Genomic DNA, 27590 nt, shown 5'->3' with positions numbered 1-27590 from the left:
TCCGAAGGGGGCAGCGGAGGCGCCGATTGGTCGCTGGCGCTGCCCTTCCGACGCTGCCCGGCGCTCGCTTCCTGAGGCGGCGGCCCGCCCGTGCCGCCTCCCGTGACCCGCGGCCGCTCCCAGCTGGCGCTTCCCGGCGCCTCCCGGCTCCATCCCGCCGCAGTGAGCGGCGCTACGGGGAGCGCGGGCCCGGGACAGCGGGGCGCTCTTGTGGCCGGCCTGGGCCGCCCTCCCGTCGCCGTCCCGCTGCCTCGCAGGCCGCCGTCCCGGGCGCAGGATGACCCCTCCGTCTCACTGGGACTTCCCGGTGGAGCTGTGCTGCCGGCCCATGGCGTTCGTGACGCTCACCGGCCTGGACGTGGTGTACAACGCCGTGCACCGCGCCGTGTGGGACGCCTTCTGCGCCAACCGCAGAGCCGACCGCGTCCCCATCTCCTTCAAAGTGCTGCCCGGCGACCACGAGTACCCCAAGTGCAGGACGAAGGTAGCGAGCGGCGCCGGCCCCGGCTGCGCCCCGTCCTGGCGGGGTCCCGGCCCGCTGCCCCAGCGGGCAGCAGGAGCGGCCCCGGGAGCGGCGGTGCGCGACTCGGTGGCTCCCGGCGGGGAAGGGCCGTGCTCCGGTCTGCCTGCGCTGCAGCCGGCTAGACCGCGCTCTGCCGGACCTCGGCTGCCTCTTGCCCCGGTGGTGGAGGGAAGCGTGGGAGCTTCAAGTTAGGGAAATTGTGAGGGCGAAGGGAAAGCCGAGGGCGTTGTGATGGAGCGCTCTGGCTGCATAGGAAGCCTAGGGGTGCCTTAGCTCACGAGCCAGAAGCAGAGAAAGAAAGCCCGTATGGTTTACTTTTTAAAGTGCTTCCTACTCTTCTACGTAGCATTAAGGTGACTTGTAAAATTTGAGCTTTAATGAAACCCAAAATTTAACTTTGGAGAAACTAGATACTTAATGTATTCTGAAAAAATCTCTAACCTAACCTATAAAGCTTTTTTTTTACTAAACATTTCACTTTAACTGAATGAAACACAGCAGAAGCAATAACTCTGCTGTTCTTTCTGCTTTGCAGTGTCAGTGAGTTTAACTATTATAAAACTACATAATTCCATGATGCTGGCAATGACAAAGACTAAACTGGTGTGTCCTTGCACTGTTTTGAGACCACTGTTTTCAACTGAGCCTAGTATTTCATACTAGCCTATATTCTCATACATGGCAGTATATGAGACTTGCTCCTTGACCCTCTTCTCCAGCCTCCCTGGAATCTGTTGTTCTTTGCTGCTAATATCTCATGCATCAGGCCCTGATGCCTGAGCTATTGAGGGATATGGCTTAATAGGAAGCAAAAGCTTGAGGGGAACAATGTTAAAGGCAAGATGACAAACATACTAAGTGACAAGAATGTAGAGGATATGCCCTTTCTCATGCTGTAAATATTTATAAATAGATTTTGTAGCTTGCTTCAATATCCTCAATATTTTCAGAGGACATCCTATGAGTGGTATATTCCAAAAGGAATCCTGAAGACTGGTTGGATGAACAAACACCTGAATTTGGTTCCAGCACTTGTGGTGGTATTCTATGAACTGGACTGGGATGAGCCACAGTGGAAGGAAAAACAGTTGGAGTGTGCTACTCGAGTTGAAATTGTCAGGTAGATTTTTTTTTCCACTTGCTTCATAATGTACTGCAAGCTAACGTAAGTGTGAATTGCAGAATCAGTTTGCATTCTAGAACACACAAATTTTTTTTTCTGAAACATAAATTGAGGGGAACTTGACCTTTGCTTTTTAATATGCAACTTACAATAAAGAACTTTTTAAATGGTTTATTTCTAAAGCCGTTACTTGTTTTACTTAAGTAAAAACAGCCTTTGAAATTTTACTTGCTAAACTCAGCACAATTGTTCTGTCCCAAAAGAAGGAAGAGAGCAATTTCTGAATGATGGAGCATATTGTGTTGTTTGTCTTTTTCATGTGTGTAGCATTCTTCCAGTGCTTCCATCTAGACTGATTTTTTTTTTTTCTGGTTATTCAGAAATAAGAAGTAAAACCTTGACACTGTGCTATGTTGTCTTTATTTTAGGCAAAGTTTGCAGGGAAGAAATACCAAAGTTGCTGTGGTTTTGATTCAGAAAAAAACACCATTGCCTCCAGGTACTTGAAAACTCTATGCACAGTTGTGGAGTTCTCATTTTTCAGAAGGCCCAGTGGACTGAGCTGACTTTGGTTTGTCACATAATCTGTGGTTCTTCATCTGATATCATCTACATTCATCAAATGCACTGTGGCTGCAGAGGGGTGTAAGATAAAAAGAGCATTCAGGACAGTTGACCCTAAACGTTTGATACTTTTATCCCCAACTTCTTCCTCTTAAGTTCAAGTGCATTTTTTGATACACAGTATCAGAGATGGCTTATATGGTAATACATCTGACCTGCCTTCTTGTAAGCAAGTTGCATTTTAAACTTTGCTTGAGATCAGGAAAAGCAGTAAAAGCATTGAGAACTTAGAGGAAAGTTATTTGGTACCCAGAGAGGTCTTACATCTTAACTTGGTTTTAATCAATAAAATTTTGGAGTCACTTGGAACTGTGAAATATGATGCACTTTACATTTCTGTAGAGCTACTGTGTGCTTTCTAGTGTCTGGCAAACCATTTTTTGTTTTTTGCGCTGCCTGCTGTATGTGTTTGTCTTTCCTGGATGCTATTGTATTTCTCAAGACACGGGATATTAAATTCTGTGAGAGATGAAAAACTTACATCAGACTTGTAATTTTTTGCTAAAAACTGCTAGAAAGTTTCTGCATGTCTTCTGCTGGATGAAGCACATAGTACTCTGAAAGAAATAAGAAAGAATGTGCTCTTGATTTTATCTTTATTAGATTTTTCAATACTGTTTAGACCTTTTGGTCTACCTAAGGTTCGTAACCTGACCTTTAAGCTTTTAGAACTAGTTTGACATTGCAGCACTACATGCCTCTTACTTGTGCTTTCCTTGACTTCACTAGGGGAAGATGTTATTGCATCAGAGAGGGCTGCAGCTTTATGTAATGCTTGTGACCTTTCTGGAAAATCACTCTTTGTACTTCCCCACACTGATCATCTTGTTGGCTATATTATAAGGTAAGTGTTGTAAACCCCTGTCTTGCTCTGTTTGCATGAGTTGGCTTACATGGCACCTGGCTTGCTGGCAGCAGATGGTGAACACTTGTCTCAAAGGGGAAAAAGATCTGCACACAAGAGTTAGCAGAGCTTACTGAAGGGGCTTTAAACTAGACTTAAAGTGGGAAAGGGATAAAACCAGTTTCACTGAAAATAAACCTGGGGTCAGCATGCCAGTGTTAGACTATTGGTGTGCTAGTGAGCTAGTGAGAGCCTTCATTCTGCTGGCTCAGTGGAGATTGTGGATGGAAATCCATGCAATGCTGTGTCCAGTTCTGGGCACCTCAGTGCAAGAAAGACATTGAGGTGCTAGAGTGTGTCCAGGGAAGGGCAACAGAATGGTGAAGGGTTGGGAGCAGAAGCCTTATGAGGACCAGCTGAGGGAACTGGGGTCTTTGAGAAAAGGAGGCTTGGGGAACACCTTAGTGTTCTCTACAACTCCCTGAAAGGAGACTGTAGTGAAAAGGTTGGTGTCTTCCCCAGGGCTTCCCTTCAAGCCATAGGGTGAGAAGAAATGGCTTAAGTTGCATCAGGGGAGATTTAGATTGGATATTAGGAAAAATTTCTTCACCAAAGGGGTTATCAAGCATTGGAACAAGATGCCTAGGGAAGAGGTTGAGTCACCATTGAAGGTGTACTTAAAAGACATGTATAGGGACAGTAGGTGGGCTTAGTGGTGGACTTGGTAACAGGTTGACAGTTACATTTGATGATCTTAAAGGTCTTTTCTGATCTAAACAATTCCATGATTCTAATGGAGAATTTGAGAGGTCATAGGTTGAGATGAATGCTCTGTGGCACTGATTGTAGACCAGCAGTGAATATTTTGCCTGTGTGCTGGAATTCTTCAGGTTATTCTGATGAATTCCACACAATTTCATTTCTATGTGAGGTTGAGTAATGACAGTCAGAGCTTTTAAGGAAATATTAGTAGGTATCCCAAGATGTTCCCCAGGTAGAAATAAAGTTGGGCATTTCTACTTCTGGCCTGCTGGTTTGAAATTATTTTCCATACAACTATGTTTTTAGATTTATCTCTTGACAGGCTTTTGCTTTTTCTCCCACTTCCACTCCCCGGCCATGTAGTTCTCTCCTTCTGTTTATGTTAAGTGGCATCTCTCTGGTTGCAAATATTATGTCTTTTTCATTTTATACATTTCTTGTGCCTTCTGTTTTGATATTTGCATGGGCTACAACTTCAAATAATTTAGGAAGGCCTTTCAAAAGCAAATTGAGGAAAGGTAAACGCTTTTGTGTAGCTCTAAAAAGAAGGGCTCAAACTAGTGAAATCATGTTTTATAATAATTAGTTCTAATTTTTCCATGTATTCTCAGGGAGAAGAGGGGTCACAGTCTGAGGTTAACTCTGCTCTCACCCTCATATTTATATATAAACAGTATAATTCTCAACATAAATTAATGCTCTTATTGTATCCATGCTGCTCACAAACTGCCACTGGAATTGATCAAAATAAAGTAACCATTACTTCCAGCTTTTCATATTTTTTTCTCTGCTAAATTGAGATTATAGTAACAGAACTGGTACTTCAGCCTTTATTTCCTGCATGTGTCAGTGCTGTTGCATGTATTCCTCTCCTAGATTTTGATCTTGTTCTAGTTGATTTTATTCCTTACAGCTTGGTCATACAACATATGCTCCTTAGATCCTCCTCAGTCTCATGTTGCATTTGGTGTGCTTGTCCTCTTTGTCCTCTCCCCATGTGAGTTGCTGTGGGCTATTTCTCTTGCTCACAAGTTTCACTGTTACCTCTGCAACTGAGGTAGCTGATGATGTTTGGACAGAATGATGAGACCCAGTCTGTACCCTCAAAATTTTACTGCTGTTTTTTCCTTTCACTGCTTCCCCCACAGTCCAGCAAACAGATGCAGTTCAGACGTATTCTATGAGCCTCAGCAGGGTTTTCTCGTTTTGACTTAAGGGCTTCTCTCATCTTCCTATTACCTTGCAAAATCAGAACAGCTTATCCTGAGACTGTCTTAAATTAAATACTAGAGTTTGTTATATGAGAAGTTAGTATATAAAGCTCTCAACTTACTTGTTCTGCTTATCAACAGCATTTTTGTGAAAGATTTTTATCTGCAGACTGTTAACCTGTGTGGTGACTTAGAGGAGTTTGCCAACAAGGTCCTTTGCCAACGCGAAAATTAACATGGTTAAAAGTAACTTCTTTTGAAGAACTTAAGAATTTCTTTGTATATGGGAGAAACTTTGTGACACTTATGAGCAACTTTGTTGCAGGTTGGAAAATGCTTTCTATGAGCATGCACAGACTTACTATTATACGGAAATAAGAAGAGTTAAATCTCATAAGGAGTTCTTGAACAAAACCACTCATCAGGTAAGGTTACCCTATTTTTGAAATACTGTGCAAGCTATATTGTGTCTTCAAATGTGAAAATAAGTGTTTGTTACTTAAATGTTTTTATTCTTCACTTCCAATTTGAGATATCCTCTCTTAGTATAGGAAGTAAATCTCGTTCTATTTTCCGCAATTGAAACTTTTATTTTGATTGGTTTTGTTCTTACATTTGTCTTTCTCACATCTTTCTTAGAAGAGCTGCAGGGCAAAATTAAGTTCTCAAATTAAAAAAATAAAAACTTCCCATTTGTCTACATGGTTTAATGTATTTGAGTGTAGTATCTTAAGTTGTGGGATGTGTTTCCCTTAGATATTTTGTACTCAGAGTTGCGCTTGATTTCAGTTTTTGACTTTTGCTTTTCAAATCCACTCAGGCACATTATGTTCTGTTGCGATTGCCAGCTTTGCTCTCTTGGAAGCTGGAATCCAAGTGGTGAGCTCCAAACCACAATCAGCTCTGTTGGCATAGAGATTTTGGGGTGTTACAAAGCTTCTCCCTTGTACCAGGGCAACAGGCTTCAAATGGATTAAATTTATTGAAAGATCACTGCTGTGTCATGGTGAACTATAGACAGAACTATTAGGAAACAGTTGCACACTTTTTCAAGTCAAGTGCTGTATTATGTAAACCTCTGAAGTTACCACCTGTATCTCTTTATAGCTAACAAAGTATGTTTGGAAGTTTGTGAATGATGTACACTGGTTGTGTTTTGCAGCTTTTGTTTGTTAGACACCAGTTCAAAATAGCCTTCTTCAGTGAGCTGAAACAGGATACACAGAATGCTCTCAAGTAAGACTCATGTTATCTTCCCCCATCCTCTCTACCCCAAATTACTGCTAAGCCATAAACTGACAAATATTTTCCTGAATGCAAAATTATTTAAACATGTAGGTAAGGGGCAAGTTCTTCACTGGGAAGGATGCTCTGGTTGGAAGGCTGTTTTTCACTGTTGGCAGTCCTCTTCTAGAACTTTATTATCATGTGTAATTTAACTCTAATTATTCCTGCATAGGAATTACAGAACTGCATATAATCTTGTGCATGAATTGAGGGCTCATGAAACAAACATGCTGGAAATCAAGACCATGGCAGGATTTATTAATTACAAGGTAACAACTGTACTTCTAGTCTTTGACAACTGTTACTTAAAAGATTGATGCAGCTTTATGGGGAGAAGTTGTAAAGTTCACTTTTATATTGCTTTTACAGAAATGATTAGAAGGGTTATCATTGGAACACCAGTTATGCTCAGACTTGCAGAGACTGCTGAATTCCACACAAAAGAAAGATTTTTAGCTGAAGTTTGGGATTATCTTGAAGGATTTGAGTTCATTTGAGATGCAGTCTTCTGAAAAACTAAGCTCTAACTCTCAGTCTGTGCAGGGAGAATGAACACCAGGACTGCTTGTTCCTTGAATATTTTTGTCTTCTTGCAAAGCTTAGGCCAATTTAGTTCAGTTACTGTTTGTTAGGGGGAAGAAAGTAACTCTCTAAGAATCAGTCCATACTTTTGTGGCATTTTGAGGGCTTTTAGGTAAAGCAAAACTATCCCACCAATTACAAGAATCTTGGAGTTGTATCCCATCAAATTCCATTTGCGGAGTGCAGGCTTCAAAATAATGATCTTTCTCGAGGCTCTGAAGTTCCCTGCTATATTTGGCAGTGAGTTATGCACTCTTCTGTTGATATCTTGGGCAAGAAGGGGATAATAAATAGTATTAGATGAAATAGAGGACCACATGGTTTCAGGTGTAGTACATTATGGTTTACAGATATAAACCATAAACTTTTCTTCCTTTGTTTTTTATGCAATTTTTGCCCTTCAGATATATGTAGAATTATTTGGGGGAGTTGTGGGGTTGAATGCTAATCCTTAGCAGCGTAACAGTGGTTTTTCAATTTACTTTTATCTTTTCCTAGATCTGCCGCCTCTGTTTTCAACATAATACCCCACTGGACGCTATTGCACAGTTCAGGAAGCATATTGACCTATGCAAGAAAAAAATAGGAAGTGCAGAACTGGCTTTTGAGCATGCTGCCTGGATGTCTAAACAGTATGTTTTTGCTTAGTAGTGTTTTAGCAAAACAGTGACCTTCAGAAGGTTTACTTGTATAGACAAGATACCAGTTCTTAGTTTTCTAAGATACACAAGAACATAAAATACACCATTGTTCTGTTTTGCGTTGATCATTGACTGCTTTTCACTTTGAATGAACAGAGTATGAGCAAATGCAGCCATAGAACTTAGATGCAAAAGTTCAGAGAAATAATATCTGTCTTGAGTAATCAGAACTTTTATTTGTAGGGTACATTTCAGTTCATATTGCTGTTCTATACATAATCTTGGTTATGAATGGTTTTTTAACAGGTTTCAGGCTTTTGGTGACTTGTTTGATGAAGCAATTAAGCTGGGATTGACAGCAATTCAAACTCAGAATCCAGGTTTCTATTACCAGCAGGCAGCCTACTATGCACAGGAAAGGAAACAACTAGCAAGTATGCTATGTAATCATGATGTAAGTTGGGAGGGGAATAACGCTTTGTAATTAACCACATAGCGAATTCCCTATGTAGTCTTAAATGGAAGTGGAACAATCTGTAATATGTGTAAATGAAATCCTAGGAAAGGATATGTGTCTTTGTGATGCTTGTTAACATTACATGTATTTGTAATGTGTGGACAAAGTGGCCCCAGGACAAATCCATTAGTATTTATTTATTTATTTACAAATAATTCTGACATGTTTAAAAAAATTTTTTAAATATATTTTTGCATCTCTGGATACTTGAGAACTGACTTTGTTTTCCCAGTATATTTATATGTGCACTGTGTCTGGTGACTTACAGGAAGCAGAGAAACAAGAGCATTGGTACTAGGATATGGGGGGGTATTGTTTTAATATTTTTCTAACACCTGTCTGGCAGAAAACAAAACAGGAAGCCTTTTAATTACTGTATTTGAATTTCCAGTCCTCTGTGCCATATCCCAACCCGGATCCCCTGGAAACGCAAACTGGAGTGCTGGACTTCTATGGGCAAAGACCATGGCGGCAAGGAATATTAAGTATGTTTCTCTACAGAAAGATGAGCTTGAATCCTTATTTGAGATCAGATTAGAAAAGGGCTGATTTGTCTTAACATACACACTTTAAATGTTAAAATATGTAAAAATGTTAAAATGTTAAAGTATAAAGACTAGGTGGTTTTACTGTAATTTGCTGATTTTGTGTAGATTCTTAAAAGCATGGGGAAAGATAGTTGTGTTGTAGAAATTTCCCTTCTAGGGAGGTATAGTTGCCTGTGAAGTAATAGAATGTGTGAGTGTGTTTGAGCTGAAGCTTGCATTGCATATTGCTCATGGTATAAATTGTTCCCTTTGGGTCTGGACAGAATTCTAGTTTCATGGATTTTTTCATTGTCTTATGCAGGCTTTGATCTTTCTGATCCTGAAAAGGAGAAGATGGGGATTTTATCCCTGCAGCTAAAAGAGAAAAATGTTCTTCACTCAGTAAGTTTTAGTCTTTAAAAAAAAAAAATCTGTTGTTTTAACATGACCCTAATGTTTTCATATATAATGATATTGGTAATATAATGATATTGGTTTTATCCATATATAATGATATTGGTTTTACCCACTAGGAGCTAATAATCACTTTGTTGAGTAACGCTGTCGCACAGTTCAAGAAGTACAAATGTCCAAGAATGAAAAGTCATTTGAGTGAGTATAGATTATCAGATGCATTTTTTAAATTTAATTTTGCAAAGACTTTCAGTAGTGATCTGGATTTTTTTTTTCCAGTGGTTCAAATGGGAGAAGAATATTACTATGCTAAAGATTATGCCAAAGCTTTGAAGTGAGTATCATTCATGATTGCTTCTTTTACCTGCTGCCTTCTCTCTAAGACCCCATGTCGTATTTCTATGGAATGATGTTGGAAGCTTGTATGAGATGCTCCTTGTATCTGGTTGTGGTTGAAGCACAAGCTATTGAGTCTGTGAACCCCACTTACATTAAAGAAACTAAAACAGCTGAGTCAGTTATTAGAGCTCTGAGCTGTTATGAATTTACCATATTGGACAAATTATCTATATTCCAACTCACTGAGTGCTGTTTGTCTCTCTTGTTTGAAGTAGGAGAGATGTATATACTTGTTAGTAGGTAAGTGGAGTTTACATGGAAGGGAAGATAGGCTAGGATAAGCAGATCAATTTGTGTCAAGTCTGATTGTTCTATGAACAAGCATTTTTTTTGTTTATGTTAGGTAGATTTTTCTGAAGTACGCAGAAATTCTTGTCTTAAATAGTTGAGAAGAGTTAAAAAAATTACTGCTTTGCTAGGAACAGGAAACAGTGGTCAGTATGAGGAACATATTAAGGTGTGTGGTTTTGCCTGATAAAGATTGATGCATATGTTGTGGACCTTTGAAACCCTGGAAGGGGAATAGGAAAGAAAAGAAACATCTTGGCTTAAGGAACATTAAATTTCTTCAGTTTGGAAGGGGACTTTATTGTGGGAGTTAGGTTTGTTTTTCTAAATACTTACTGCATATTCAATAGTAAGGCATATTTTTAATGCAATATTGGACTAAGGCACTTCAGTCCAGTTGCTATTTTGCTAGTTCTTTATGTGAGGACCGATGAGTTTTCTTGTCATCTTGTGAAATTTTTTCTATTTAGAAATAGAAAATTTAGGGAACAAATGTTTCCTTATCACAGTTTCATGTTGGTTTTGATGAAGCATTGCCTTGTATAAACATTAGACTTTAATGTAGCATTTGTATCAGTGAAAATGAATTTTGCATTAATGATACCAAAAAAATGCATGCTTCTAAAAAATATTGATGAGCATAACTTGTTTCCTCTCAACTTTGTTGTGTTACAGGCTGTTGGATTATGTTATGTGTGATTATCGCAGCGAAGGATGGTGGACCCTCCTCACTTCCATATTGACAACAGCACTCAAATGTTCATATCTGATGGCCCAGCTGAAAGATTATATCACATACTCTTTAGAGCTGTTGGGCAGAGGTATTCTTCTCTGAATATTTTGAAACATGACAAATCATTGTCAGACACAGTGCTTACTGTACTTCAGATTATTTGACTACAAAATAACTGTACTTGTGCTTGATTTTCACTATTTTCTGTGCTACACTGGGAGTTGAGTTCTTTCTTCTATTATAAAACTCATTGCATTCAAATAGACTATGTTAGGATATCTGAGATGCAGAGCTTTATTTGAGACTGTTCAAATAATGTAACAGGAACTTCTGCGCTTTGGGATGGCAAAGAATGGTAGTATAGCTAAAAGAGAAAAACATTTTTCCTAGTAACAAACCTAACACAATTTTTCTGGACTTCAATATCCCAAATATACTTCTCCAAGAATCTTTCTAGAACTCTGCTGATAAAATATGTACGAGGGTTGTTTTAGGGGAAAAATGTGGCATAGGGTGGCTCCACAGTCTCTGGTCCGTGTAATGCCTGCTCCTTGACATTGCAGAAATAATCCTTTGGGGCCCTAAATTGCTAATGCCACTATTAGTGCCAGTGGTAATGGGTTTGCATCTTCTTAGAGCTAGTCAGGCTACTCTGCTTTGTATTGAAGAATAGAAAATGATGCAAACCCACCTTTCTTCAAGAAAGAGAGTGCTTATTTTGAGTAGTGTTTGTTTCTTCCTGTCACCTTCTGTGAAAGGAAGGTGTCAGGAAGAAGTTTTTTTGAAATTGTTTTTTTCCAGTATTATCTGAGCTGGCCTCTTTGTGTGTTCCAGACTTGTCTATGCTTTCTTCTGTTTTTAAACATAAACAACAAGGAGATAACAGCATTATTCTTCTGAGGCTTTGCTCCAATAAATTGCAAAATACTTGTCTAATAAAAAAATATTTTACTTGGTTCCAGTGAAAGTAAGAGGAAACATTTAAAATGGGAATGTCCTATGTTACTGGTAGATGGATGTTAGAATTCTTTTTCCTCTGGAATGTGTTATTTGAAAGATGCAATCTGAGGGGAAAATTTACTGTTAAGTTAAGAAAAAAGTAAAGACCCTTGCTTCTGTCCTGTAATCTTTGTTTTGTTCTCTTTATTAGCATCTACTCTCAAAGAAGATCAGAAATCTCGAATAGAAAAAAACCTCATAAAAGTTCTGATGGTAAGTGGCAGAACTCCTATTATCCTTTCAAATAATCCTAGGAGTGGTCAGTGTCTGGTAACCTCCTTTTATTGTTCTTTGTAATCCTTTGCCTGCATACAGAATGAAAGCCCTGATCCTGAACCTGATTGTGACACTGCTGCTGTGAAAGCATCACAGAAATTGTGGGCTGACCGTGTTTCTTTGGCAGGCAGTAATATTTTTACAATAGAAGTCCAAGATTTTATACCATTTGGTAAGTAAGAAGACACCAGATCATAAATTTGGATGTAGTTTTACCTTGAAAATAACTAATTAGGATGAAAATATGAAAGATGTATTAAAACTAACAGCAGTGTTCCAGCCTTGCTCTGTTCCTTCTCTGTATCAACAAGATAAAAAATAATGAGAGAAGTCAGGGATATCCTATGTGGGATATGGATTACTAAAGAATTCCCTGATTTTTGAAATATTTCTGATTTTCTGGTGTGCTGTGAAGTAGGATTCTGAGGAAAGAGGGCAGAAGGTGTGCAAAGTAATACCATTAAAAAGGGGGCATGAGTGTCATCCAAGTGTACAGGACTATCCTTTTTCTGCTGGACATCTGTATTTCCTCTCCGGTGTAAAAGTTTTGGCCAAGTGCTGAGAAGTGGCGTTCTGTGGCAGGCAGTGTTAGTGGCCAAATTTATCCACTTGCAAAACAGAGTTGTAAGAGTATACACAGAACAATTCTTGCCACAATCATTTCAGGAGTGTGCTTCTGGAATTTAATGTTATAGTTTGTTTAATACCTACTTCTTGTTTCTTCTTGCTTTTTCTTTTCTTTTTAATTCCAGTACAGTGCAAAGCAAAATTTCTTGCTCCTAGTTTTCATGTTGATGTTCCTGTGCAGTTTGATGTGTACTTGAGAGCTGATTGTCCTCATCCTATCAGGTTTTCTAAGCTCTGCATCAGTTTCAATAATCAGGTACCGGTGTTCTATCTATCTCTGACCTAGTGATAGAAACTGATAATAAGAATGGAATAACATTTTATTGGTTTTAAACATTTAAAAAAAAAATTGTTTTTGCCAAAAATTATGTTAGTAGTTAAGCTGAAAGATGTTAGTTTTTAATGCATTATCTATTGCTTTTGACAAATGTATTGGTACTAGGATAAGACTCTGATTAATTCGTCTGTCATTTCTAGGTTTTTTTATGAAGCTTGCTGAAGTTTCAGAAGGATCATTTTAATGTCTTATTCTTCTGATTCGTGAAGTTATATTAATATAATGGATGTCTTGTGTCAAAGAATTGCAGTGTAATTCCTTGCTAGTTTAACTTTGTTATTGTGAAAAGTCAGAAAAACCCATACAGTTTGATCCAGTGTCACAGAGCCTTAATATTTGCTACATTGCCATTACTCTCTAAAGATGTCTTCTGTCTGAATGTATCAACTTTTTTTCCCCACTTCTCCATTGTAGGATTACAATCAATACTGTGTTGTAGAAGAAGCCTATCAGAAAAGTGATATTCTAGAACAGTCATCACAAGGAACAATGTGCTTAGTGCCTGGCAAAACAAGAAAGTTCTCTTTTAAATTTGTTGCAAAAACAGAAGATGTAGGAAAGAAGATTGAGGTTTGTCCTTTTGTTTTGTACCTTTCTTACTGTTACATACAGTTAACTCAAACTGCAATGTGCCCCTAATCTAGCACCAGTTAAAAAGTCACTGCAGTTCTGAATGTCTGAACTCTTGAAACTGAGTATCAAAAGTGAGTGAAACTATTGACAATGACAAAACATGAAGAGAACCACAAAAACTGAAGAATTGTTTCAAGAAAATTTTATCATTTTTTAAAAATATGTGCAATACTTAAAAAGTGAGTGGTGGTATAGTACTATGGGAAGGTAGGAAATTGCATCCTATTACACGGCTTGTACCTGAACATGGATACTTTTTCCACTGCTGTTTCATTAAATGAAATCCTGGGGTGGTGAGGTCCTCAGTCTCCAAGCTGTCAGAAGCTTTTTGATGGTATATGTATTTATTATGTCTGTCTGTGTTGCAAAACTACATTCCTACAGCAGCTGATCAGAAGACTCACCAATAGGTGTTTAAATTTGTGTCTATCAGATCACTTCTGTGGATTTGATCCTGGGAAGTGAATCTGGCCGCTGTGTGATTCTGAACTGGCGAGGAGGAGGGGGAGATGCTTCCTCCTCTCAAGAAGCATTGCAGGCAGCACGGTCCTTCAAGCGAAGACCTAAGCTTCCAGACAATGAGGTGCACTGGGACACTTTGACCATTCAGGCAAGCACAATGTGAGTAACTGGGGTTCCAGACTGGTCTTTTTTTATTGAGTTGTTCCCATCATGTTGTTTTTCAGGAGTCTCCCTTCTCTTAGTTTAATAGGCCATCAGTGGTGGGAACTTTCTTATACAATAGGGTGTTTTGGCCTCCTTTAAACTAGGCTTAAAAGCGAGTTATTTAAGAAAGATGCAATAACTGAGTCTTTTCTCTTAAAGGATTATTTCTAGAGTGCCGAACATTTCTGTTCAGCTCCGTCATGAACCTCCTGCCCTGACTAATGAAATGTATTGTTTGATTGTGACAGTCCAGTCACATGAGGAGACAGTGGCCAAAGATGTCAAGCTTACAGCAGGTTTAAAGCCAGGTATTTGGGGTTATTTTCTTTTAATCCAGCAGTCTCATAATTGACTCCTTTTTGTGGATGCAATGCAGAGAAATACAGTAAACTGTTTTCTCGCAGTAATTAAAAGCCAAACCAAAGTGAACAGTTGGAAATGATGAAATACCAGTGATAAGAATAACAGCTAACAGATTCATTCAGTTATGATAATTTTAACCACTGTTTGTCTGTGGTTCTTACGTGGGTATTTTCAGAATATAAATCTCTACAAGTTTGAAAGAAAACACAGAAGCTTTTATATTATTTTCTGACTTTTTATTCCATTTTCTTGTAACTTAAGTTTTCTTTTCCCCAGACAGAGATCTTTTTTTTGCCGAGCTGAAAGCACTAGATAGTGCTAGATAAATATTTTCTAAGCATAGACTTTGTGGGGTTTCTCTCACACCTATGCTGCTTTTTTTGTTTTCCCTGCCCTGGACAACATGGTTTGGTTTTTAAACCACTTGAAATTTGGGGAACAATGGAGCACTGAAGCAGTATTTCTTAGAAAGCAAAGGGAAAAAAATGCATACATTGTATGTCTGTGTCCTAGCTATCTTTATGTAGATATTGCTGACAGTTTTCAGTGTGTGAAACCCAAATGTTATACTCAGTATTCATCTTTGTAGCAATTATCCTGAACGACAAAAGTATTTTTTCAGTCACTAGTATATAGGATGCCATACGTTCTGTGTATTCTGAAATAGAGCCTTGTTTTCTATCGAGTTGTATGGTTCATTAAAGTCACTGGAGTATTCTTGAAACTTGTTTAATTGGATGTTTGGGCTTGGCTCCTGAAGTACTGTTTAATGGACGGTCTTTGTTTTCCTTAGGTTTTTTTTTTTTCCTTGCTTGATCTAATCTCTTTAACATGGGATATGCAATTGAAATCTGACATTTCACTTAAAGGGAAGGTGATGTATTTTCCACAGTAGTAACTCTTTGGCAAGATGTAGCTTGTTTTGCTTTGAAAATTATCCCATGTAATTGCAGTAATGCCATTATTCTAGTTAAGCTCTGACTGAAGAATGGTGTCATTTAACATCTATACATTTCTTTTTATGTACTTTCAACACCAACTTGAAAGAAAAGTTTTCAAAATATGTGAAATCATTAAAGCATGTTCTTGAAAACAAAAGAATCACAGAACAGTGAAACTTCCTTTCTACTTCATTATAGAATATCAAGAAAAACTTGGATCACATAATCCTGTTGTATTACATAGATGGTAGGGAATATCTAGATATGATTTCTGATTTTTGAGACTTTTTTTTTCCTGGCCCAAAGAGATGTAACAATAAACTTGCAAGGGTACAAATGCTTCAACTTGGAAAATTTTGAGGTGTTTTCAAATCTGTCTTCTGCTGGTACTTTTGAAAGATTCTCTTGCTTGACAAAATGAACTGTGTTAATTCCTCATGCATTGCTTTTATAGATGATTTTTTTTTTTTTTAAAGTTATTGTTTTCATGGTTTAGTGACGTAAGCCTGTGTGGATATGAACACTGTTTTTAATCCTAGGGCAAGATGCTAACCTGACTCAGAAAACTCAGGTGACTCTTCATGGAACAGATGCATGTGATGACTCCTTTCCTGCACTGCTTCCTGATATCCCTGTAGGAGACTTGCAACCAGGGGAAAAGGTGAAGGCTTAAAACCTTACTTCTATATCACACTCAAGAAAATAGAGACCAACTGATAAAAGACTCCCTTAGACAGACTTCAGTTTACTTTCTGGTATCTGAACCAATAAATCAAATGCATGTGGCATATTTTGCTTACTGTTTACATGTAGTTTAGTATTCCTTTAATGAGACCATCTTTTGGACTAAATTGGAGAATAAGGTATGTTCTGGGTTTGATGATACAGCTGGGAGATATGAAATAAGGAGGCTAACTTCAACTGCTAATGAAATGCACTGCTTAACGGACAGTGGATAATAGTCAGCAAGTGTGAGTCAAGATGGTAGAGGACCAAATATGCACTAAACTGAAGTTGTGACTAGTAAGTTAGAAGCTGGTTATGTCATGTATTGCACAGTTATGGTTCTTTTTTTATATTTTTAAGTAACAGACGAGCATCTGGAACAAATCCAGTGAAGCAGTTGGAGTTGTGCTACTCTGGTTAAAATAATTTGCTGCATGATCCGGATTGTGCATTCTAGGAGATACATTATGGTCAAAATAATGCCCATTCTACTGTTGCCCTCTTGGACCAAATCAGATGATTAACAACTTTTGGACAGCTCTAGATGTAATTAATGTAGTTTAGATATAGCTCACACAGTCTCTTTTATTTTGCAGCTGGAAAAACCAATATACATCCGTTGTGGAACAGTTGGTGCAAGAATGTTTCTGTTTTACATTTCTTATTTAATCAACACTGTTGTTGAGGGGAAAGAAATCCTCTGCAGGTGTCACCGGGTAGGTTTTAAAGATGCACTATTTGCATTTTATACAGAAAAATTTCTGAAATACAAGAAATATTCTAAAAGCTGTAATTTTGAGTATCTTAGAAACCTTTCCAGGAGATAGAATAAATGCTAAGTCAGCAGTACGGTAGCCCTTTATAGCATATATATAGTTCTATAACTATTACCAGAAGAAAAGTTTTCTATATTTGCTCATAAATATCTTTAAAGATCCTTTATAGCATATATATAGTTCTATAACTATTACCAGAAGAAAAGTTTTCTATATTTGCTCATAAATATCTTTAAAGATATGTTCTTCCCTGGGGAGGACTTGAATAAAATAACAATTAAAAGTAACTTTATATTAATAATCTTTGACCTCAATAGCCTGGCCTTAAGTTGACTGTAACTTTTTTCCCTCTATTCTTCCCATCCCTTTTGTTGCTTCTAAAGGATGAAACTGTAACCATAGACACAGTATTTCCTTTTGATGTTGCTGTCAAATTTGTCTCCACAAAGGTATGTGTTTGAAAAGTTGTTCATGTTTTGGAATCACAGCACTTTGGAGTCACGTTCCGTTTCGTTAGAAATAGTCAGAGCTTGTGTGTGTCTTGACAGCTGGAACACTTGGACAGAGTATTTGCAGATATACCATTTTTGCTGATGACGGACATCCTGAGTGCCTCTCCTTGGCCTCTCACTATTGTAACAAGCAAGTTGCAGCTATCAGCTTCCATGACCCCAGTAGATCAACTGGAATCTTATGTGGAGAATGGTAAGTTTTCTTAGAGTATGTTCTCTATCAGGAGGATGCTTTTTGCATAAATTGGGAGTAATAAAGAGGGACACCTTAAACAATGTTTGTTTCTTGAATTGTAAGTGGAAGAAAGCTGCTTAGTACTCTAGTTGCTTGTCAGAATACAACTTGGACAGCAGCATACATTAGAATTTAGTTCTGCTTTACTAGATCAACTAAATAGACTTGGATGGTGGATGGTAAAGAAAATTCTAATTATAAAAGACATGAGGGAAAGCACCTGAAATACTTCTGAAATGCAACTTTTTAGATATCCATATCAAAAAATACTCAATATTTCCAGTGTTTCTGGGTCATATATACTTTCTGGAATGCACTTTACCATGTGATAGAGGCAGTGTCCAAAGGCCAGTGATTGCAGTCACAAAACTGATAAATGTGAAGCTAGAAAGGGTAGGTTATAAAAAACAACCGGTAGTAACCATCTTTCTTTTTTTTTTTTTTAATATTACCACAGTTTAGTAACTTATTATTTGCATTAAAAAAGTTATCTTGAAGATCTCAGCCATTAAAACTGCTGTGTGTTAGCTTTGAAGTTAAATAAGTGGAGTACTTAAAAGTAGAGCTGATCCAACATCTTCCAACAAAACACTGTCTTTGCATTTGTGGCATCAGAGATGTGAATTTTGTCTTCTGTCAAAACTGTGGATGCAGTGGGGTATTCTGGGTGTCTGTTGACTCATGTAATCAAGGACTTGCAAGGCTCTACTTGATCTGTTGATTCAAGGATTGCCTGACAAAAAGCAATTATTCCCCAGATCCTTTAGTCTTCAAACTATGATATTTCATCTTCAGCTCTGGCACTTTGTGCTTCATGGCTTCTGGCTGATGCTCAGAAAGAGCTAAGTGCCAGGACATAGGAACCCTGTAGGTATCAGCCATTCAGTTCTCCATCTTTTTGTTGATGGGGTTTTTTAAATATTAATGATAAATTTTGAAAGACCAAAACCTATTTTCTTATTACTTTTTAAAAAACACTCTCTACATGTAAAGGCACTCTCTTTTTTTAGTTTATTTGAGTGGAGGAAAAAAAAAAGAAAAAGTGAGAACTCAGCTTCACTGAAAAGCCAGTAGATTTTTCTTGCATTCCTTCTCTTCCTGTGCCCTCATCCATTTCAGAGGGAGAGGGGATGTGTCCATGTTAATTTTAATTTTCAAGCATCAGAGGCATCTTATGCTGATGTCTTGTAGAATTTGAATTGGCATTATTTTGCTTTTTGTGTGTGGTTATGAACTGTAAGTTTGCAGTGATTTGTTCTGTGTGTGCATTAAAGATATTATAATGCTGTTCATGAAGTAAAGTGACATATATTTGTGTATGTTAACCTTTCATGTATTAGGATACTTCCCAATCTATTGGATTTATACATTATGTAGGTATACTTTGCAAAGCACTTCAAAGGCCTTTCTGGCTGTATCAATGTCTTTGTGTCATATGGCATTTCTAGGCTTGGTGGCTTAGGCTGTTATTATGCTTTGATTTTAAACAAAATCTTGCTGATAGTTGTTTTACAGACAGGTGAGAGTGCCAGTGAGTGCTTTTGCCTTCGATGTCCTCCAGTTACTAATGCTAGTGGAGTGGCAACTGGATGTTATATAATTTCCTGGAAGAGGTAAGCATCTCTTGGCCTTGATAAGGAGAGGAAGTAAGCTGATTTGTTTTTAGGAATGATAGTGAGATGTTGGGTTTGGGTTTTTTTGGAGTGCAGAGGAGTGCAAAAAACAAAGAAAAAAGTTCTGTATTTTCCTGTAACAAGCACTGTTTAGACTTTGGACCTACTAATTGCTGCTTAGTTTGTTATACTTACTTGATACTTTATGTAGTATAATATTCAACATGGTCTGCATTTGACTTTTGCCTGCAGAAGTTCACCTGTGGAAAGTGTACCTGTTGTTAACACAGTCATCACTCTGCCACATGTGATTGTAGAGAGCATTCCCCTCCATGTTAATGCAGGTAATATTAATTTGGCAACATACATGTCCTAATTAGAATTTCAAAGACTGACAAAATTTTTACAGCACCCAGAGCTTCAATTTACTGTAGCAAAATACAGAAAAGTGGTGCTGAATATTATGGAGTTAGAGAAAGAAACTGCATCAAGGCTTGCTCTTCTTTCCCTTTGAAGGGAAGAGGAGGTAGGTAGTTGCACAAATGTGTTCTCCTAAAAGCTGTCAATGGAGCTGACATAATTACTCAACATGTGTTATGTGGCAGCACAGAGACTGGAATTAGCTCTGCTGATGCTGCCTTCCCAGTAAGTTTCTCTAGATGCCTATGGCAACAGTTGTTTCATCCACCCACATTCTGGGTGCATCCCAGGAAGAAACAGACTGGAGAGCTGGAGATGCTTGTTGGCAGGTGAAATGCTTCTCTTGTAGCACTTCACCTGCACAAGAACAGAGGGGGATTGAAATGCCCACCAAACACACATCATTTCAGTGCTTTCCTTGGCTTGGTTTCATTTGTACTGAGATTCTTCCACTATCCTCCTATCCTGTTACTCTTTGAAGGAGCTTCCTGACAGTATCTGATTAGATTTTGGTAAGCTGAAAGTAGTCAGCAGCAAGGGAAGTGACTTCCTAGTTAGTATTCTTGGGCAGTGTTAGCAGCTGGGAGTTTTGTGACTAGATGTTGAGACATGGTACTGAAAAACTGTAATGGAGCTGTGTTCTGTTGTTTAATCTGTTTCTAAAAACTCTTGTGAGAAGGACTTTAGATGCCTAGTTCTTGTATCTTTTTTTCTTAATCTTTCACCACTTCTTGCAATAGACTTTTTTTTTTTTTTGAGTGGAACTTGAAGGTGTATTTTGTATTTGAGATAACTTACTTTCTTTCCAAAGATCTGCCATCATTTGGTCGAGTCCGAGAGTCCTTGCCTGTGAGATATCACCTGCAAAATAAGACCAATTTAGTCCAGGATGTGGAGGTGTCCGTGGAACCCAGTGATGCCTTCATGTTCTCTGGCCTTAAACAGGTACAAAATTGTCACATCTACTGATCCTGCTGGTTTATCTGGTAGTGGTGGATATGTTGATTAGACTCACAGAGAGGATAAACTCGTTGGTTTTTAGATCTTTAAAGTATGGTAAATTCTGTCTGGAAGAATATGTGAATGCAGACTCCATTGTAAAGAGGGCTAGATGGAAGCCTGTCTAGGAGCTGTTTGTCATGTTATTCATGGGTAACATGGTGTTTTGGTATAGAAGCAGTAGTTTAACTAGAACTGGAAATTAGTTGCATTCTTTCCAGCTTCAGAAAGTAACCAGTGTATAAATAGAAAGTAGGCAGAGCTGTTGAACACAGAATTTACCTGTGGTTGTGGTTTTCTTTCTTCTTTTTTCAAGATCCGGCTGCGGATCCTTCCTGGCTCGCAGCAGGAGATGCTGTATAACTTCTATCCTCTGATGGCTGGCTATCAGCAGTTACCTTCTCTGCACGTTAACCTGCTGCGATTCCCAAACTTCACTCAGACGCTGCTCAGACGTTTCATCCCAACACACATTTTTGTAAAGGTAAGGCTGTGAGGAGTCACTTGTGTTTCAAGGCTCCCCTTGGGGCTGCTCAGATTCTGGGGACACCTACCCCAGCTGTGTTCACAGCTGAGTGTCTCTAAGCAGACTAAAATGTCCAGCTTGTGACGGGGTTACTTGCTTTGAAAAATCTTGTGTTGTGCATTGGTGTTGTCAGCCAAAATCTTTAGGAAATCTGTTTCAGTGCATTTGGTTACCACTAGGTGAATGAACTGAATCTGCTTGTCATGTCCCTGATGTTCTGTTCCATGTCTGACTCTGTAAAGTGAGTTTTAAAATTGCCTCTATTTTGAGCATAGTAGAGCGAACTAAGTAACCAAATACTTTTAATACTGATTCATAGCACTTCTGAAAAAAGTGTTTGAGCAACCCTTATGACTAAGTTCAGAGATACTGTGCCATCCCACACATCCCTAAATAACTTCTAAAAACACATTCTGTCAGTGAATCAGTGTAGATTTTTTTTTTCATAGGTGGTATAACTCTGAACACAGTTCAATCATGCCATGAAAAACAGATCTTTTTACTTTTTAAGAATCATTTAAATCCATTTGCCCAAAACAGTACTTTCTCATTCCGCTGCTGCTGTCTCCAGAAGATTTTGTTCACTTTTTGTTCAGACTCTTAACAAGCAAGGAGCCCAAAGACTTGTCTATATGATTTGAGATGGACTTGTTCAGAAATATGTAACCATGTTTCTAGGAAACTGGCCTGGTGTTATTTCAATTTTGTTTTAATCAAAAGAGACAGGCAAAACTTATTTTTTGTGTGCTGACAGCCACTGGCTCTTCAAGATTGGTTGTCAGGGCGTCCTCCTAAGAAAATAGAAGAAGCATTTTTTCTCAAAAGCATGGTGTTCATAAAACTCCACTGGACTCTCAAGCTTCAGAATTCTTTGCTTTTGCTTTGGAGTTGTCAGAACATCAGAAAACATTATTGTAAGAATGCCTTTTCATCTTTAGAACTTCTTCCTTGCTCTCTTCTATCTCTAGTGATACTGTTTAGAATTTCTCCAAGAAACTGTTAGTCTAATTTCTGTTTTACATATTGATAATTATCAGCCCTCTATACTGCAGTAATGCTCGGAGCTCTGATCAGCCAGGCCTTGTCTAAGCTGTGCAGATGTGTGTGGAGAAGGCATTTACCAGGGCAGTTGAGGAGCTGAGGCCTCCAGGGGCCAAAGTGAAATTTCAGTTGGATGTCCTGTGTGCTTGTGCCCCTATTGGAAACCTTTGGAAGTAGGATAGCTTAATGCTACACTTGGGTTCCAGAGCTACATTGACACAGTGGATTGCAGAGTTAGTTTCCTAGAAGTCTGTCTTTTTTGCCTGGGTGTGGGTTTTTTGGTTGGGTTTGGATTCTTGAGAGAAGTTGGTTTGGGTGGCTTATTTTGTTTTGGGTTTTTTTTTTTAATTCTCTGTCTTTATTTCCTTAAAGCCTCAGGGTCGTCAAGCAGATGACAAGTCAATTGCAGCTGCATAACTTTGAGACCTGTACCTCTGCACTTAAAGAAATGGGATGTTGCACAGAATATGTAAAGCTCACTTTGGAAACAAGGCTTTGATCAAACCATAAGAATTAAATTTTATTTTGAAATTACAACTCTTAGCAGAACTAATGTTTAAAAAAAAGCTAGTGTTTCATAGACTTTCTTTAAGAAATAAACATGTGGGGAAATCTTGGTGCTTTATTTAACGGGAGCTTTCTTTTGAAGTAAATTTTGAATGTCAAACTCTTAAAAGTATTATTGAGGCATATTAAATGTCTTGAATATTTAAGAAATGCTAATTCATTTGACCAAGCCTGAAAGATGTTTTCACAGTTAACAGTGCAAAGTTTGTATTTACTATTAGAGATTTACAACATTGAAAATTATCATTTTTTACAGAAGTTTGTCCTGTGCCCCTTGTGTTGAAGACAAAGCAGGATGTGCAGTAGCCCTGTAAATTACAAATGGTTACATCGTGCTGTTGCACTTGAGCAGCTTACTAGTCCTTTAAAACCATAACTCTCAAAAGGTACTATTTCTCCTGGGTAAGCCATACATCCAATTTTGAATTCAGCAGTGAGTCTAAAGAACAGAGATTCAGCCAATGCCAGCTGGACTATCCAACCTGGAGCTGGTGTGGTTTGGGGTTACTTTTACACACAGTTTCCAGATTAAAGACACATCTTGATATTCTCCTGCTGTGTGAATTTGAAGAATAAACATCCTACTGTTGTACAGCTCTGGGTGAACTGGTGTGTAAAGTACAGTAAAATATGTATATATAAAAAATTGCATTGTGAAAATTTGCGTTGTTTAACTTTCTAAATAATTACATTTTGATTGCTTGGGAAATACCTTATTTATTGTCAAAGTGAAGTTCTAATAAACTGCTTGTGACAGAGTACTTCTGAAACTGTCCCTAACTGCATTGCTTTCACAGTTTTTTTGTAACTCTGATCTCACTTGTGCACTGATAGATCCATCTATGGCATTGAGGTCCAAAATAACAGCTGTGGATACTTGAAGGAAAGCATGAGTGAAGTCCTGAAAAAAATATGTATGGAGATACACTCTTTTTCCATGGAGTGCAGAGGTAGTTGTATTATGAGGGTTTCTCCAATGTATAGATGGGGATAAGATGACTGCCAAACTGTGCTGGGAAGAACAAATTAAGCAAAGAATAAGGAAGGTTTAAATGTACTGAACTAAGTGGCAGTCACAGAATAGGTATCTTATCTTTCCCTCTTTTTTTTTTTTTTTTAAGAGTGGAAAATGTATTTCTTTTCCAGATATTTTTTTTCTCTTAAGTAGTCACTCAGGTTGCAGCAATGCTGGCACCTCTGTTACTGCTTCTTAAAAGACATGTTGATGCAAGTAGTGTAAGTGTTTAGAATTGGGTGCCTTTCACCACCCCCAAAACAGTCTAGCAGTGGTTTTTATCCCTTTGAGAAAGGGAATGACATAAAACACTTTCATAGTTACAATAATGTTGAAGTCTTAAGGGAATTGTGTAAATACATTCCTACTTTAAATTGTGAGTAGTAAGAATAATATGGAAAAACAGAGATGCAGGCAAATCCCACACCATGGCAAAAGCTTGCTACTTTGCCATAGTCACAACTCCTTTCATTTGCAGAGGGAATCCTTTCTTGTTTTATATGATCTTACTATAGCTGTAAACACTACAAAGCAAATATTTTTGTGCTAATTGTCTCTAAAGTGCTAGGCACACCTTTTATGCTATGTAAATGACTGATGTGAATGAAAACATGCAGCAAGCAGGAGCCACCTTGTTAAAAATGCTCAAGAAGTGATTAATGATGACTATCTTTCTGACTCATAAGATTCTAATGCTGAGGGGAATGTTTGTGATTCATAACCCAAATCCTTTTGGAAGTCTTAAGGAGATATATTCACATATATTTCAGTGTAAGTGCAATTTTTTTTTATTATTTACTGTATTTTGATGAGCACCATTCACACTTCAATGTATACTACATAAAGGTAGTCTATTTTAATTGGAACTAATTAAGTATCAAAGAAAAGAGAAGCTACATATAGACAAGTTTAAAAATAGCTTTCAGGGAAAAAAGATTGAGATGAACATGTTCAAACTTCTACTGAGCTGGAGACAGCCCTAGCACTGTAGTTTCCTCCCCTTTTATGCTACTTGGTGCATGAGGGGGGAGAACTTGTCCCATCCCAGTGCTTAGTTGGGGAAGAAAATTTCCCATCCTCTCTGATCTGGCCTAAAGCAAAATCTGGAGTGGAGAAAATATTCTGTTCCTTCTTCATTGCTCCCAATCACTGAACTCTAGTTATAGGGAGTTAAGGAAAAGTGAAGGTTTCAAGGGAAGATTTTAATTTTAGGTTCATTTTTAGGGTCTTGCATGAAGTATTCTCAGATTGTTGATTTATAGAGGAGTTTGGGGTTCTACCAGCTTTCTTTTTGGATGTCCTAATGAGCAATGAGCAAGTTGTTTATTTTCATGTTTTCTCTGTCTTCACCAGGGAGACTGGAAGCCCTTTGAGGGTAAGAATATTCTGCTAGGACCCTCCTTCAGGTTTGAGGTTACTGTGTCTAAAGTAAGAAGTGTCTAAAGGAAGAAAAAAAAAAAATCTCAAAGGCACCTCCTTCCTTAAACCTTCTCTGCTGCTTCATGTCTTTTCAGGGAAGAAGTTAGGCTAAAGGAGGGCAACATGGGTATCTTACACCAAGGTACCTTTCCAATCCTCCTCCAGGGATGGTTTTGGCAAGAGACTTTTAGGGCTAAGAGGAGCAATCTGCTGTATTCCAAGGATTAGGCATGCTACCTGGTTAACTGTAGTGGAGGATAGGGAACTGTGCAGGACTTGTGACTCTGTTTTGCTCTCTCAGATTCAGGATGCCCATGCAGAGTGCTTTGCATCTCAGCTTTCAGTGAATCAGATGTGCCCTCACAGACAATTGGCTTAATGGACTACTGAGGCAACTCCTGCTCACCAAGTGGCTTTGTCCCGTTGCCCTGCCACACTGGGTTGTAAAATAGGTCAGGATTACACACTTCTTACCCCACTGGGAATATGGTTGTAAAGTGAATTGTGTTGTCAATAAAAAATAGTATATCCCAATTAATCATTGTGCTTAAAGAAAGTTGAGAAAATAAGTTTTTATAATGTGTAAAATCATTTCAGAGAGTAGTTTCTTTAGAGCTCTCTGCAGGGATGGTTCTACTTTTACCTAATTCTATCAGACTGTAGTCTGATAGAATTAGATAAGGGGAAAAGTAGTTTCATCTGCTTTGAGATTTCTGCTGGAGTAAACCCTAGAGATGAAGAAACCTAGTAGAAGAGTTTAATGCCACCTAGAACCTGTTTAATCCTGATAAATTTAAGGTCAAGCATGTAGCTGGGCTACATCCGTCTGCTTGCAAAAATCCACAGAGCTGACTTCAGATAACACAGATACAGAGTCATCCAGACTTACTGCAAGCTGGTCAAAACTTGTACCAGCTGTTCTCTACTTTTGGATGTCGGCAGTCTTCTCTACTGGCAAGAATGTCACCCATGCAGAATGTGACTCCCTGCCTTTCCCCTTGCTTCCAGAGAAGGCTCAACAGGAGCGAGCTCACTGCTTTTCAAGAAAATTGTTTGAAGGTTCCCTTCACACTTAGGCACTGGCCTTCCTGCTTGCATGCTTGCCCATGCAAATAGGCTTCCAGAGGGCACTGGGGCCTTCTGTTTTTTATTGTATTTCTTGACATACTTTTTTTCTCAAATAGTTCTGCAAATTTCCTCTAGAATGAACTCTGATTTCTGCATTTAGTCAGCGAACTAACAGGTCTCTGCCTTTCCAGGGCCCCGGAACTCGGCGCCTTGGATGTCACACATGCCTTAGCTTTCTGCTCTTTAGGGCAAAGTACTCCTGGGAAAACCCTTACTTTGTTTCTACAGCAGATTGTGTTGGAACCTCCTGTGAGGCTGTGCCCATGTATTTCCATGATTAAAGCCTTCTGTGAGATAGCTCTCTCAGCCTAGGAGTGAATACTGCTTGGCGTTGTCCCACGTGGGAACATGCATGTGTACCCTTCTGCTGTAGAAATACAGCATGGTGCAGGGCTCAGGGAAGTTTCCAAACTTCACACAGCTCTGAGACTTGTCTTTGTTTACCCCACAGAGTGTGGTGGGTGCTGTGACTGTGCAGTGCAGCAGCCTGAGGTGTGGGGACTGCAGCCTTTGTGAAACTCTGTTTTAAGTTGGGGTAGGTAAGGAATAAATGTTGCAAATAATAATAGGAATGAATGAGATTTTAGGAAACTAGAACTCTATATGTCTCAGTGTTCTTCTGTCAAAGAGATGGCAAGCGTTGGAGGCATTTATGTATTTGAACAAAAGTTTAAAATACCCAAAGATTTATTCAAGAAAATATTAATTCCCTCACCTGAGCAAAATGTAAACATTTTATTCTAGTTATTTGCAAGAAAATTATGTCAAATTTTCCATGGCAAATCTCTGTATAATTTGCTGAGGAACACGCTACTATGCAAAGGCAATCCAGTTTGTATGGCCATTCTTGTAGGATGTGTTGTATCAATGCAAAACCATGCTAACTATGCATGTTGGTTACCATTGTCTCAATTTGCCAGTGGGATGGGAAGATCTGAGAGTCAGAAATTTACCCCTGGAAAGTAAATTAAAACTTGTAGGTGACACTTTTTTGCCTTTTTTAAGAAGTTGCTAAGGATCTGATTCCATTGGGAATCAAAGCTGACCTTAAGGCTGAAGTTTCAGTTAATCTTTCTAGAAGTCTAACTGTTCCTCCTCCAACAGTATTTTTACTTTAAAACATGCACACATTTTCCCCACATAAATAATTTTGCATACAAAAGTTTAACTTTTCTGTACTCTTTAGCAATTACTGTGGGATTTTTAATACTTCAGAGTAGGTAAGGGTAAATCTTGAACTTCTAAGTTTTTTTTCCTTGATTTTTTTTTTGCTAACCAGTATTTAAACTACTCATT

General features: G+C 38.4%; 1 protein-coding gene across 1 annotated transcript; it reads left to right on the top strand.

Moving 5' to 3' along the window:
- The first annotated feature begins 86 nt into the window (after positions 1 to 86).
- On the top strand, positions 87 to 23485 carry LOC311152733 (trafficking protein particle complex subunit 11). The gene is made up of 29 exons (XM_084204040.1): positions 87 to 484; positions 1474 to 1643; positions 2075 to 2145; positions 3000 to 3114; positions 5413 to 5512; positions 6250 to 6323; positions 6547 to 6643; positions 7455 to 7588; positions 7904 to 8051; positions 8506 to 8599; positions 8964 to 9043; positions 9175 to 9253; positions 9335 to 9389; positions 10418 to 10563; positions 11626 to 11687; positions 11790 to 11922; positions 12503 to 12633; positions 13129 to 13284; positions 13781 to 13968; positions 14173 to 14321; positions 15857 to 15978; positions 16640 to 16759; positions 17203 to 17268; positions 17368 to 17524; positions 19071 to 19179; positions 19432 to 19523; positions 20411 to 20544; positions 20915 to 21082; positions 22538 to 23485. The coding sequence occupies exons 1-29, from the start codon at positions 278 to 280 to the stop codon at positions 22580 to 22582; spliced, it is 3402 nt and encodes a 1133-aa protein (XP_084060166.1). The 5' UTR covers positions 87 to 277; the 3' UTR covers positions 22583 to 23485.
- Positions 23486 to 27590: the final 4105 nt, after the last annotated feature.

Source organism: Fringilla coelebs, assembly GCF_963513975.1.
Source record: "Fringilla coelebs genome assembly, chromosome: 4".
NCBI classification, from domain to species: Eukaryota; Metazoa; Chordata; class Aves; order Passeriformes; family Fringillidae; genus Fringilla; species Fringilla coelebs.
The sequence above is the reverse complement of the archived record's forward strand: the minus strand, read 5'-3'. Positions and strand labels throughout refer to the sequence as shown.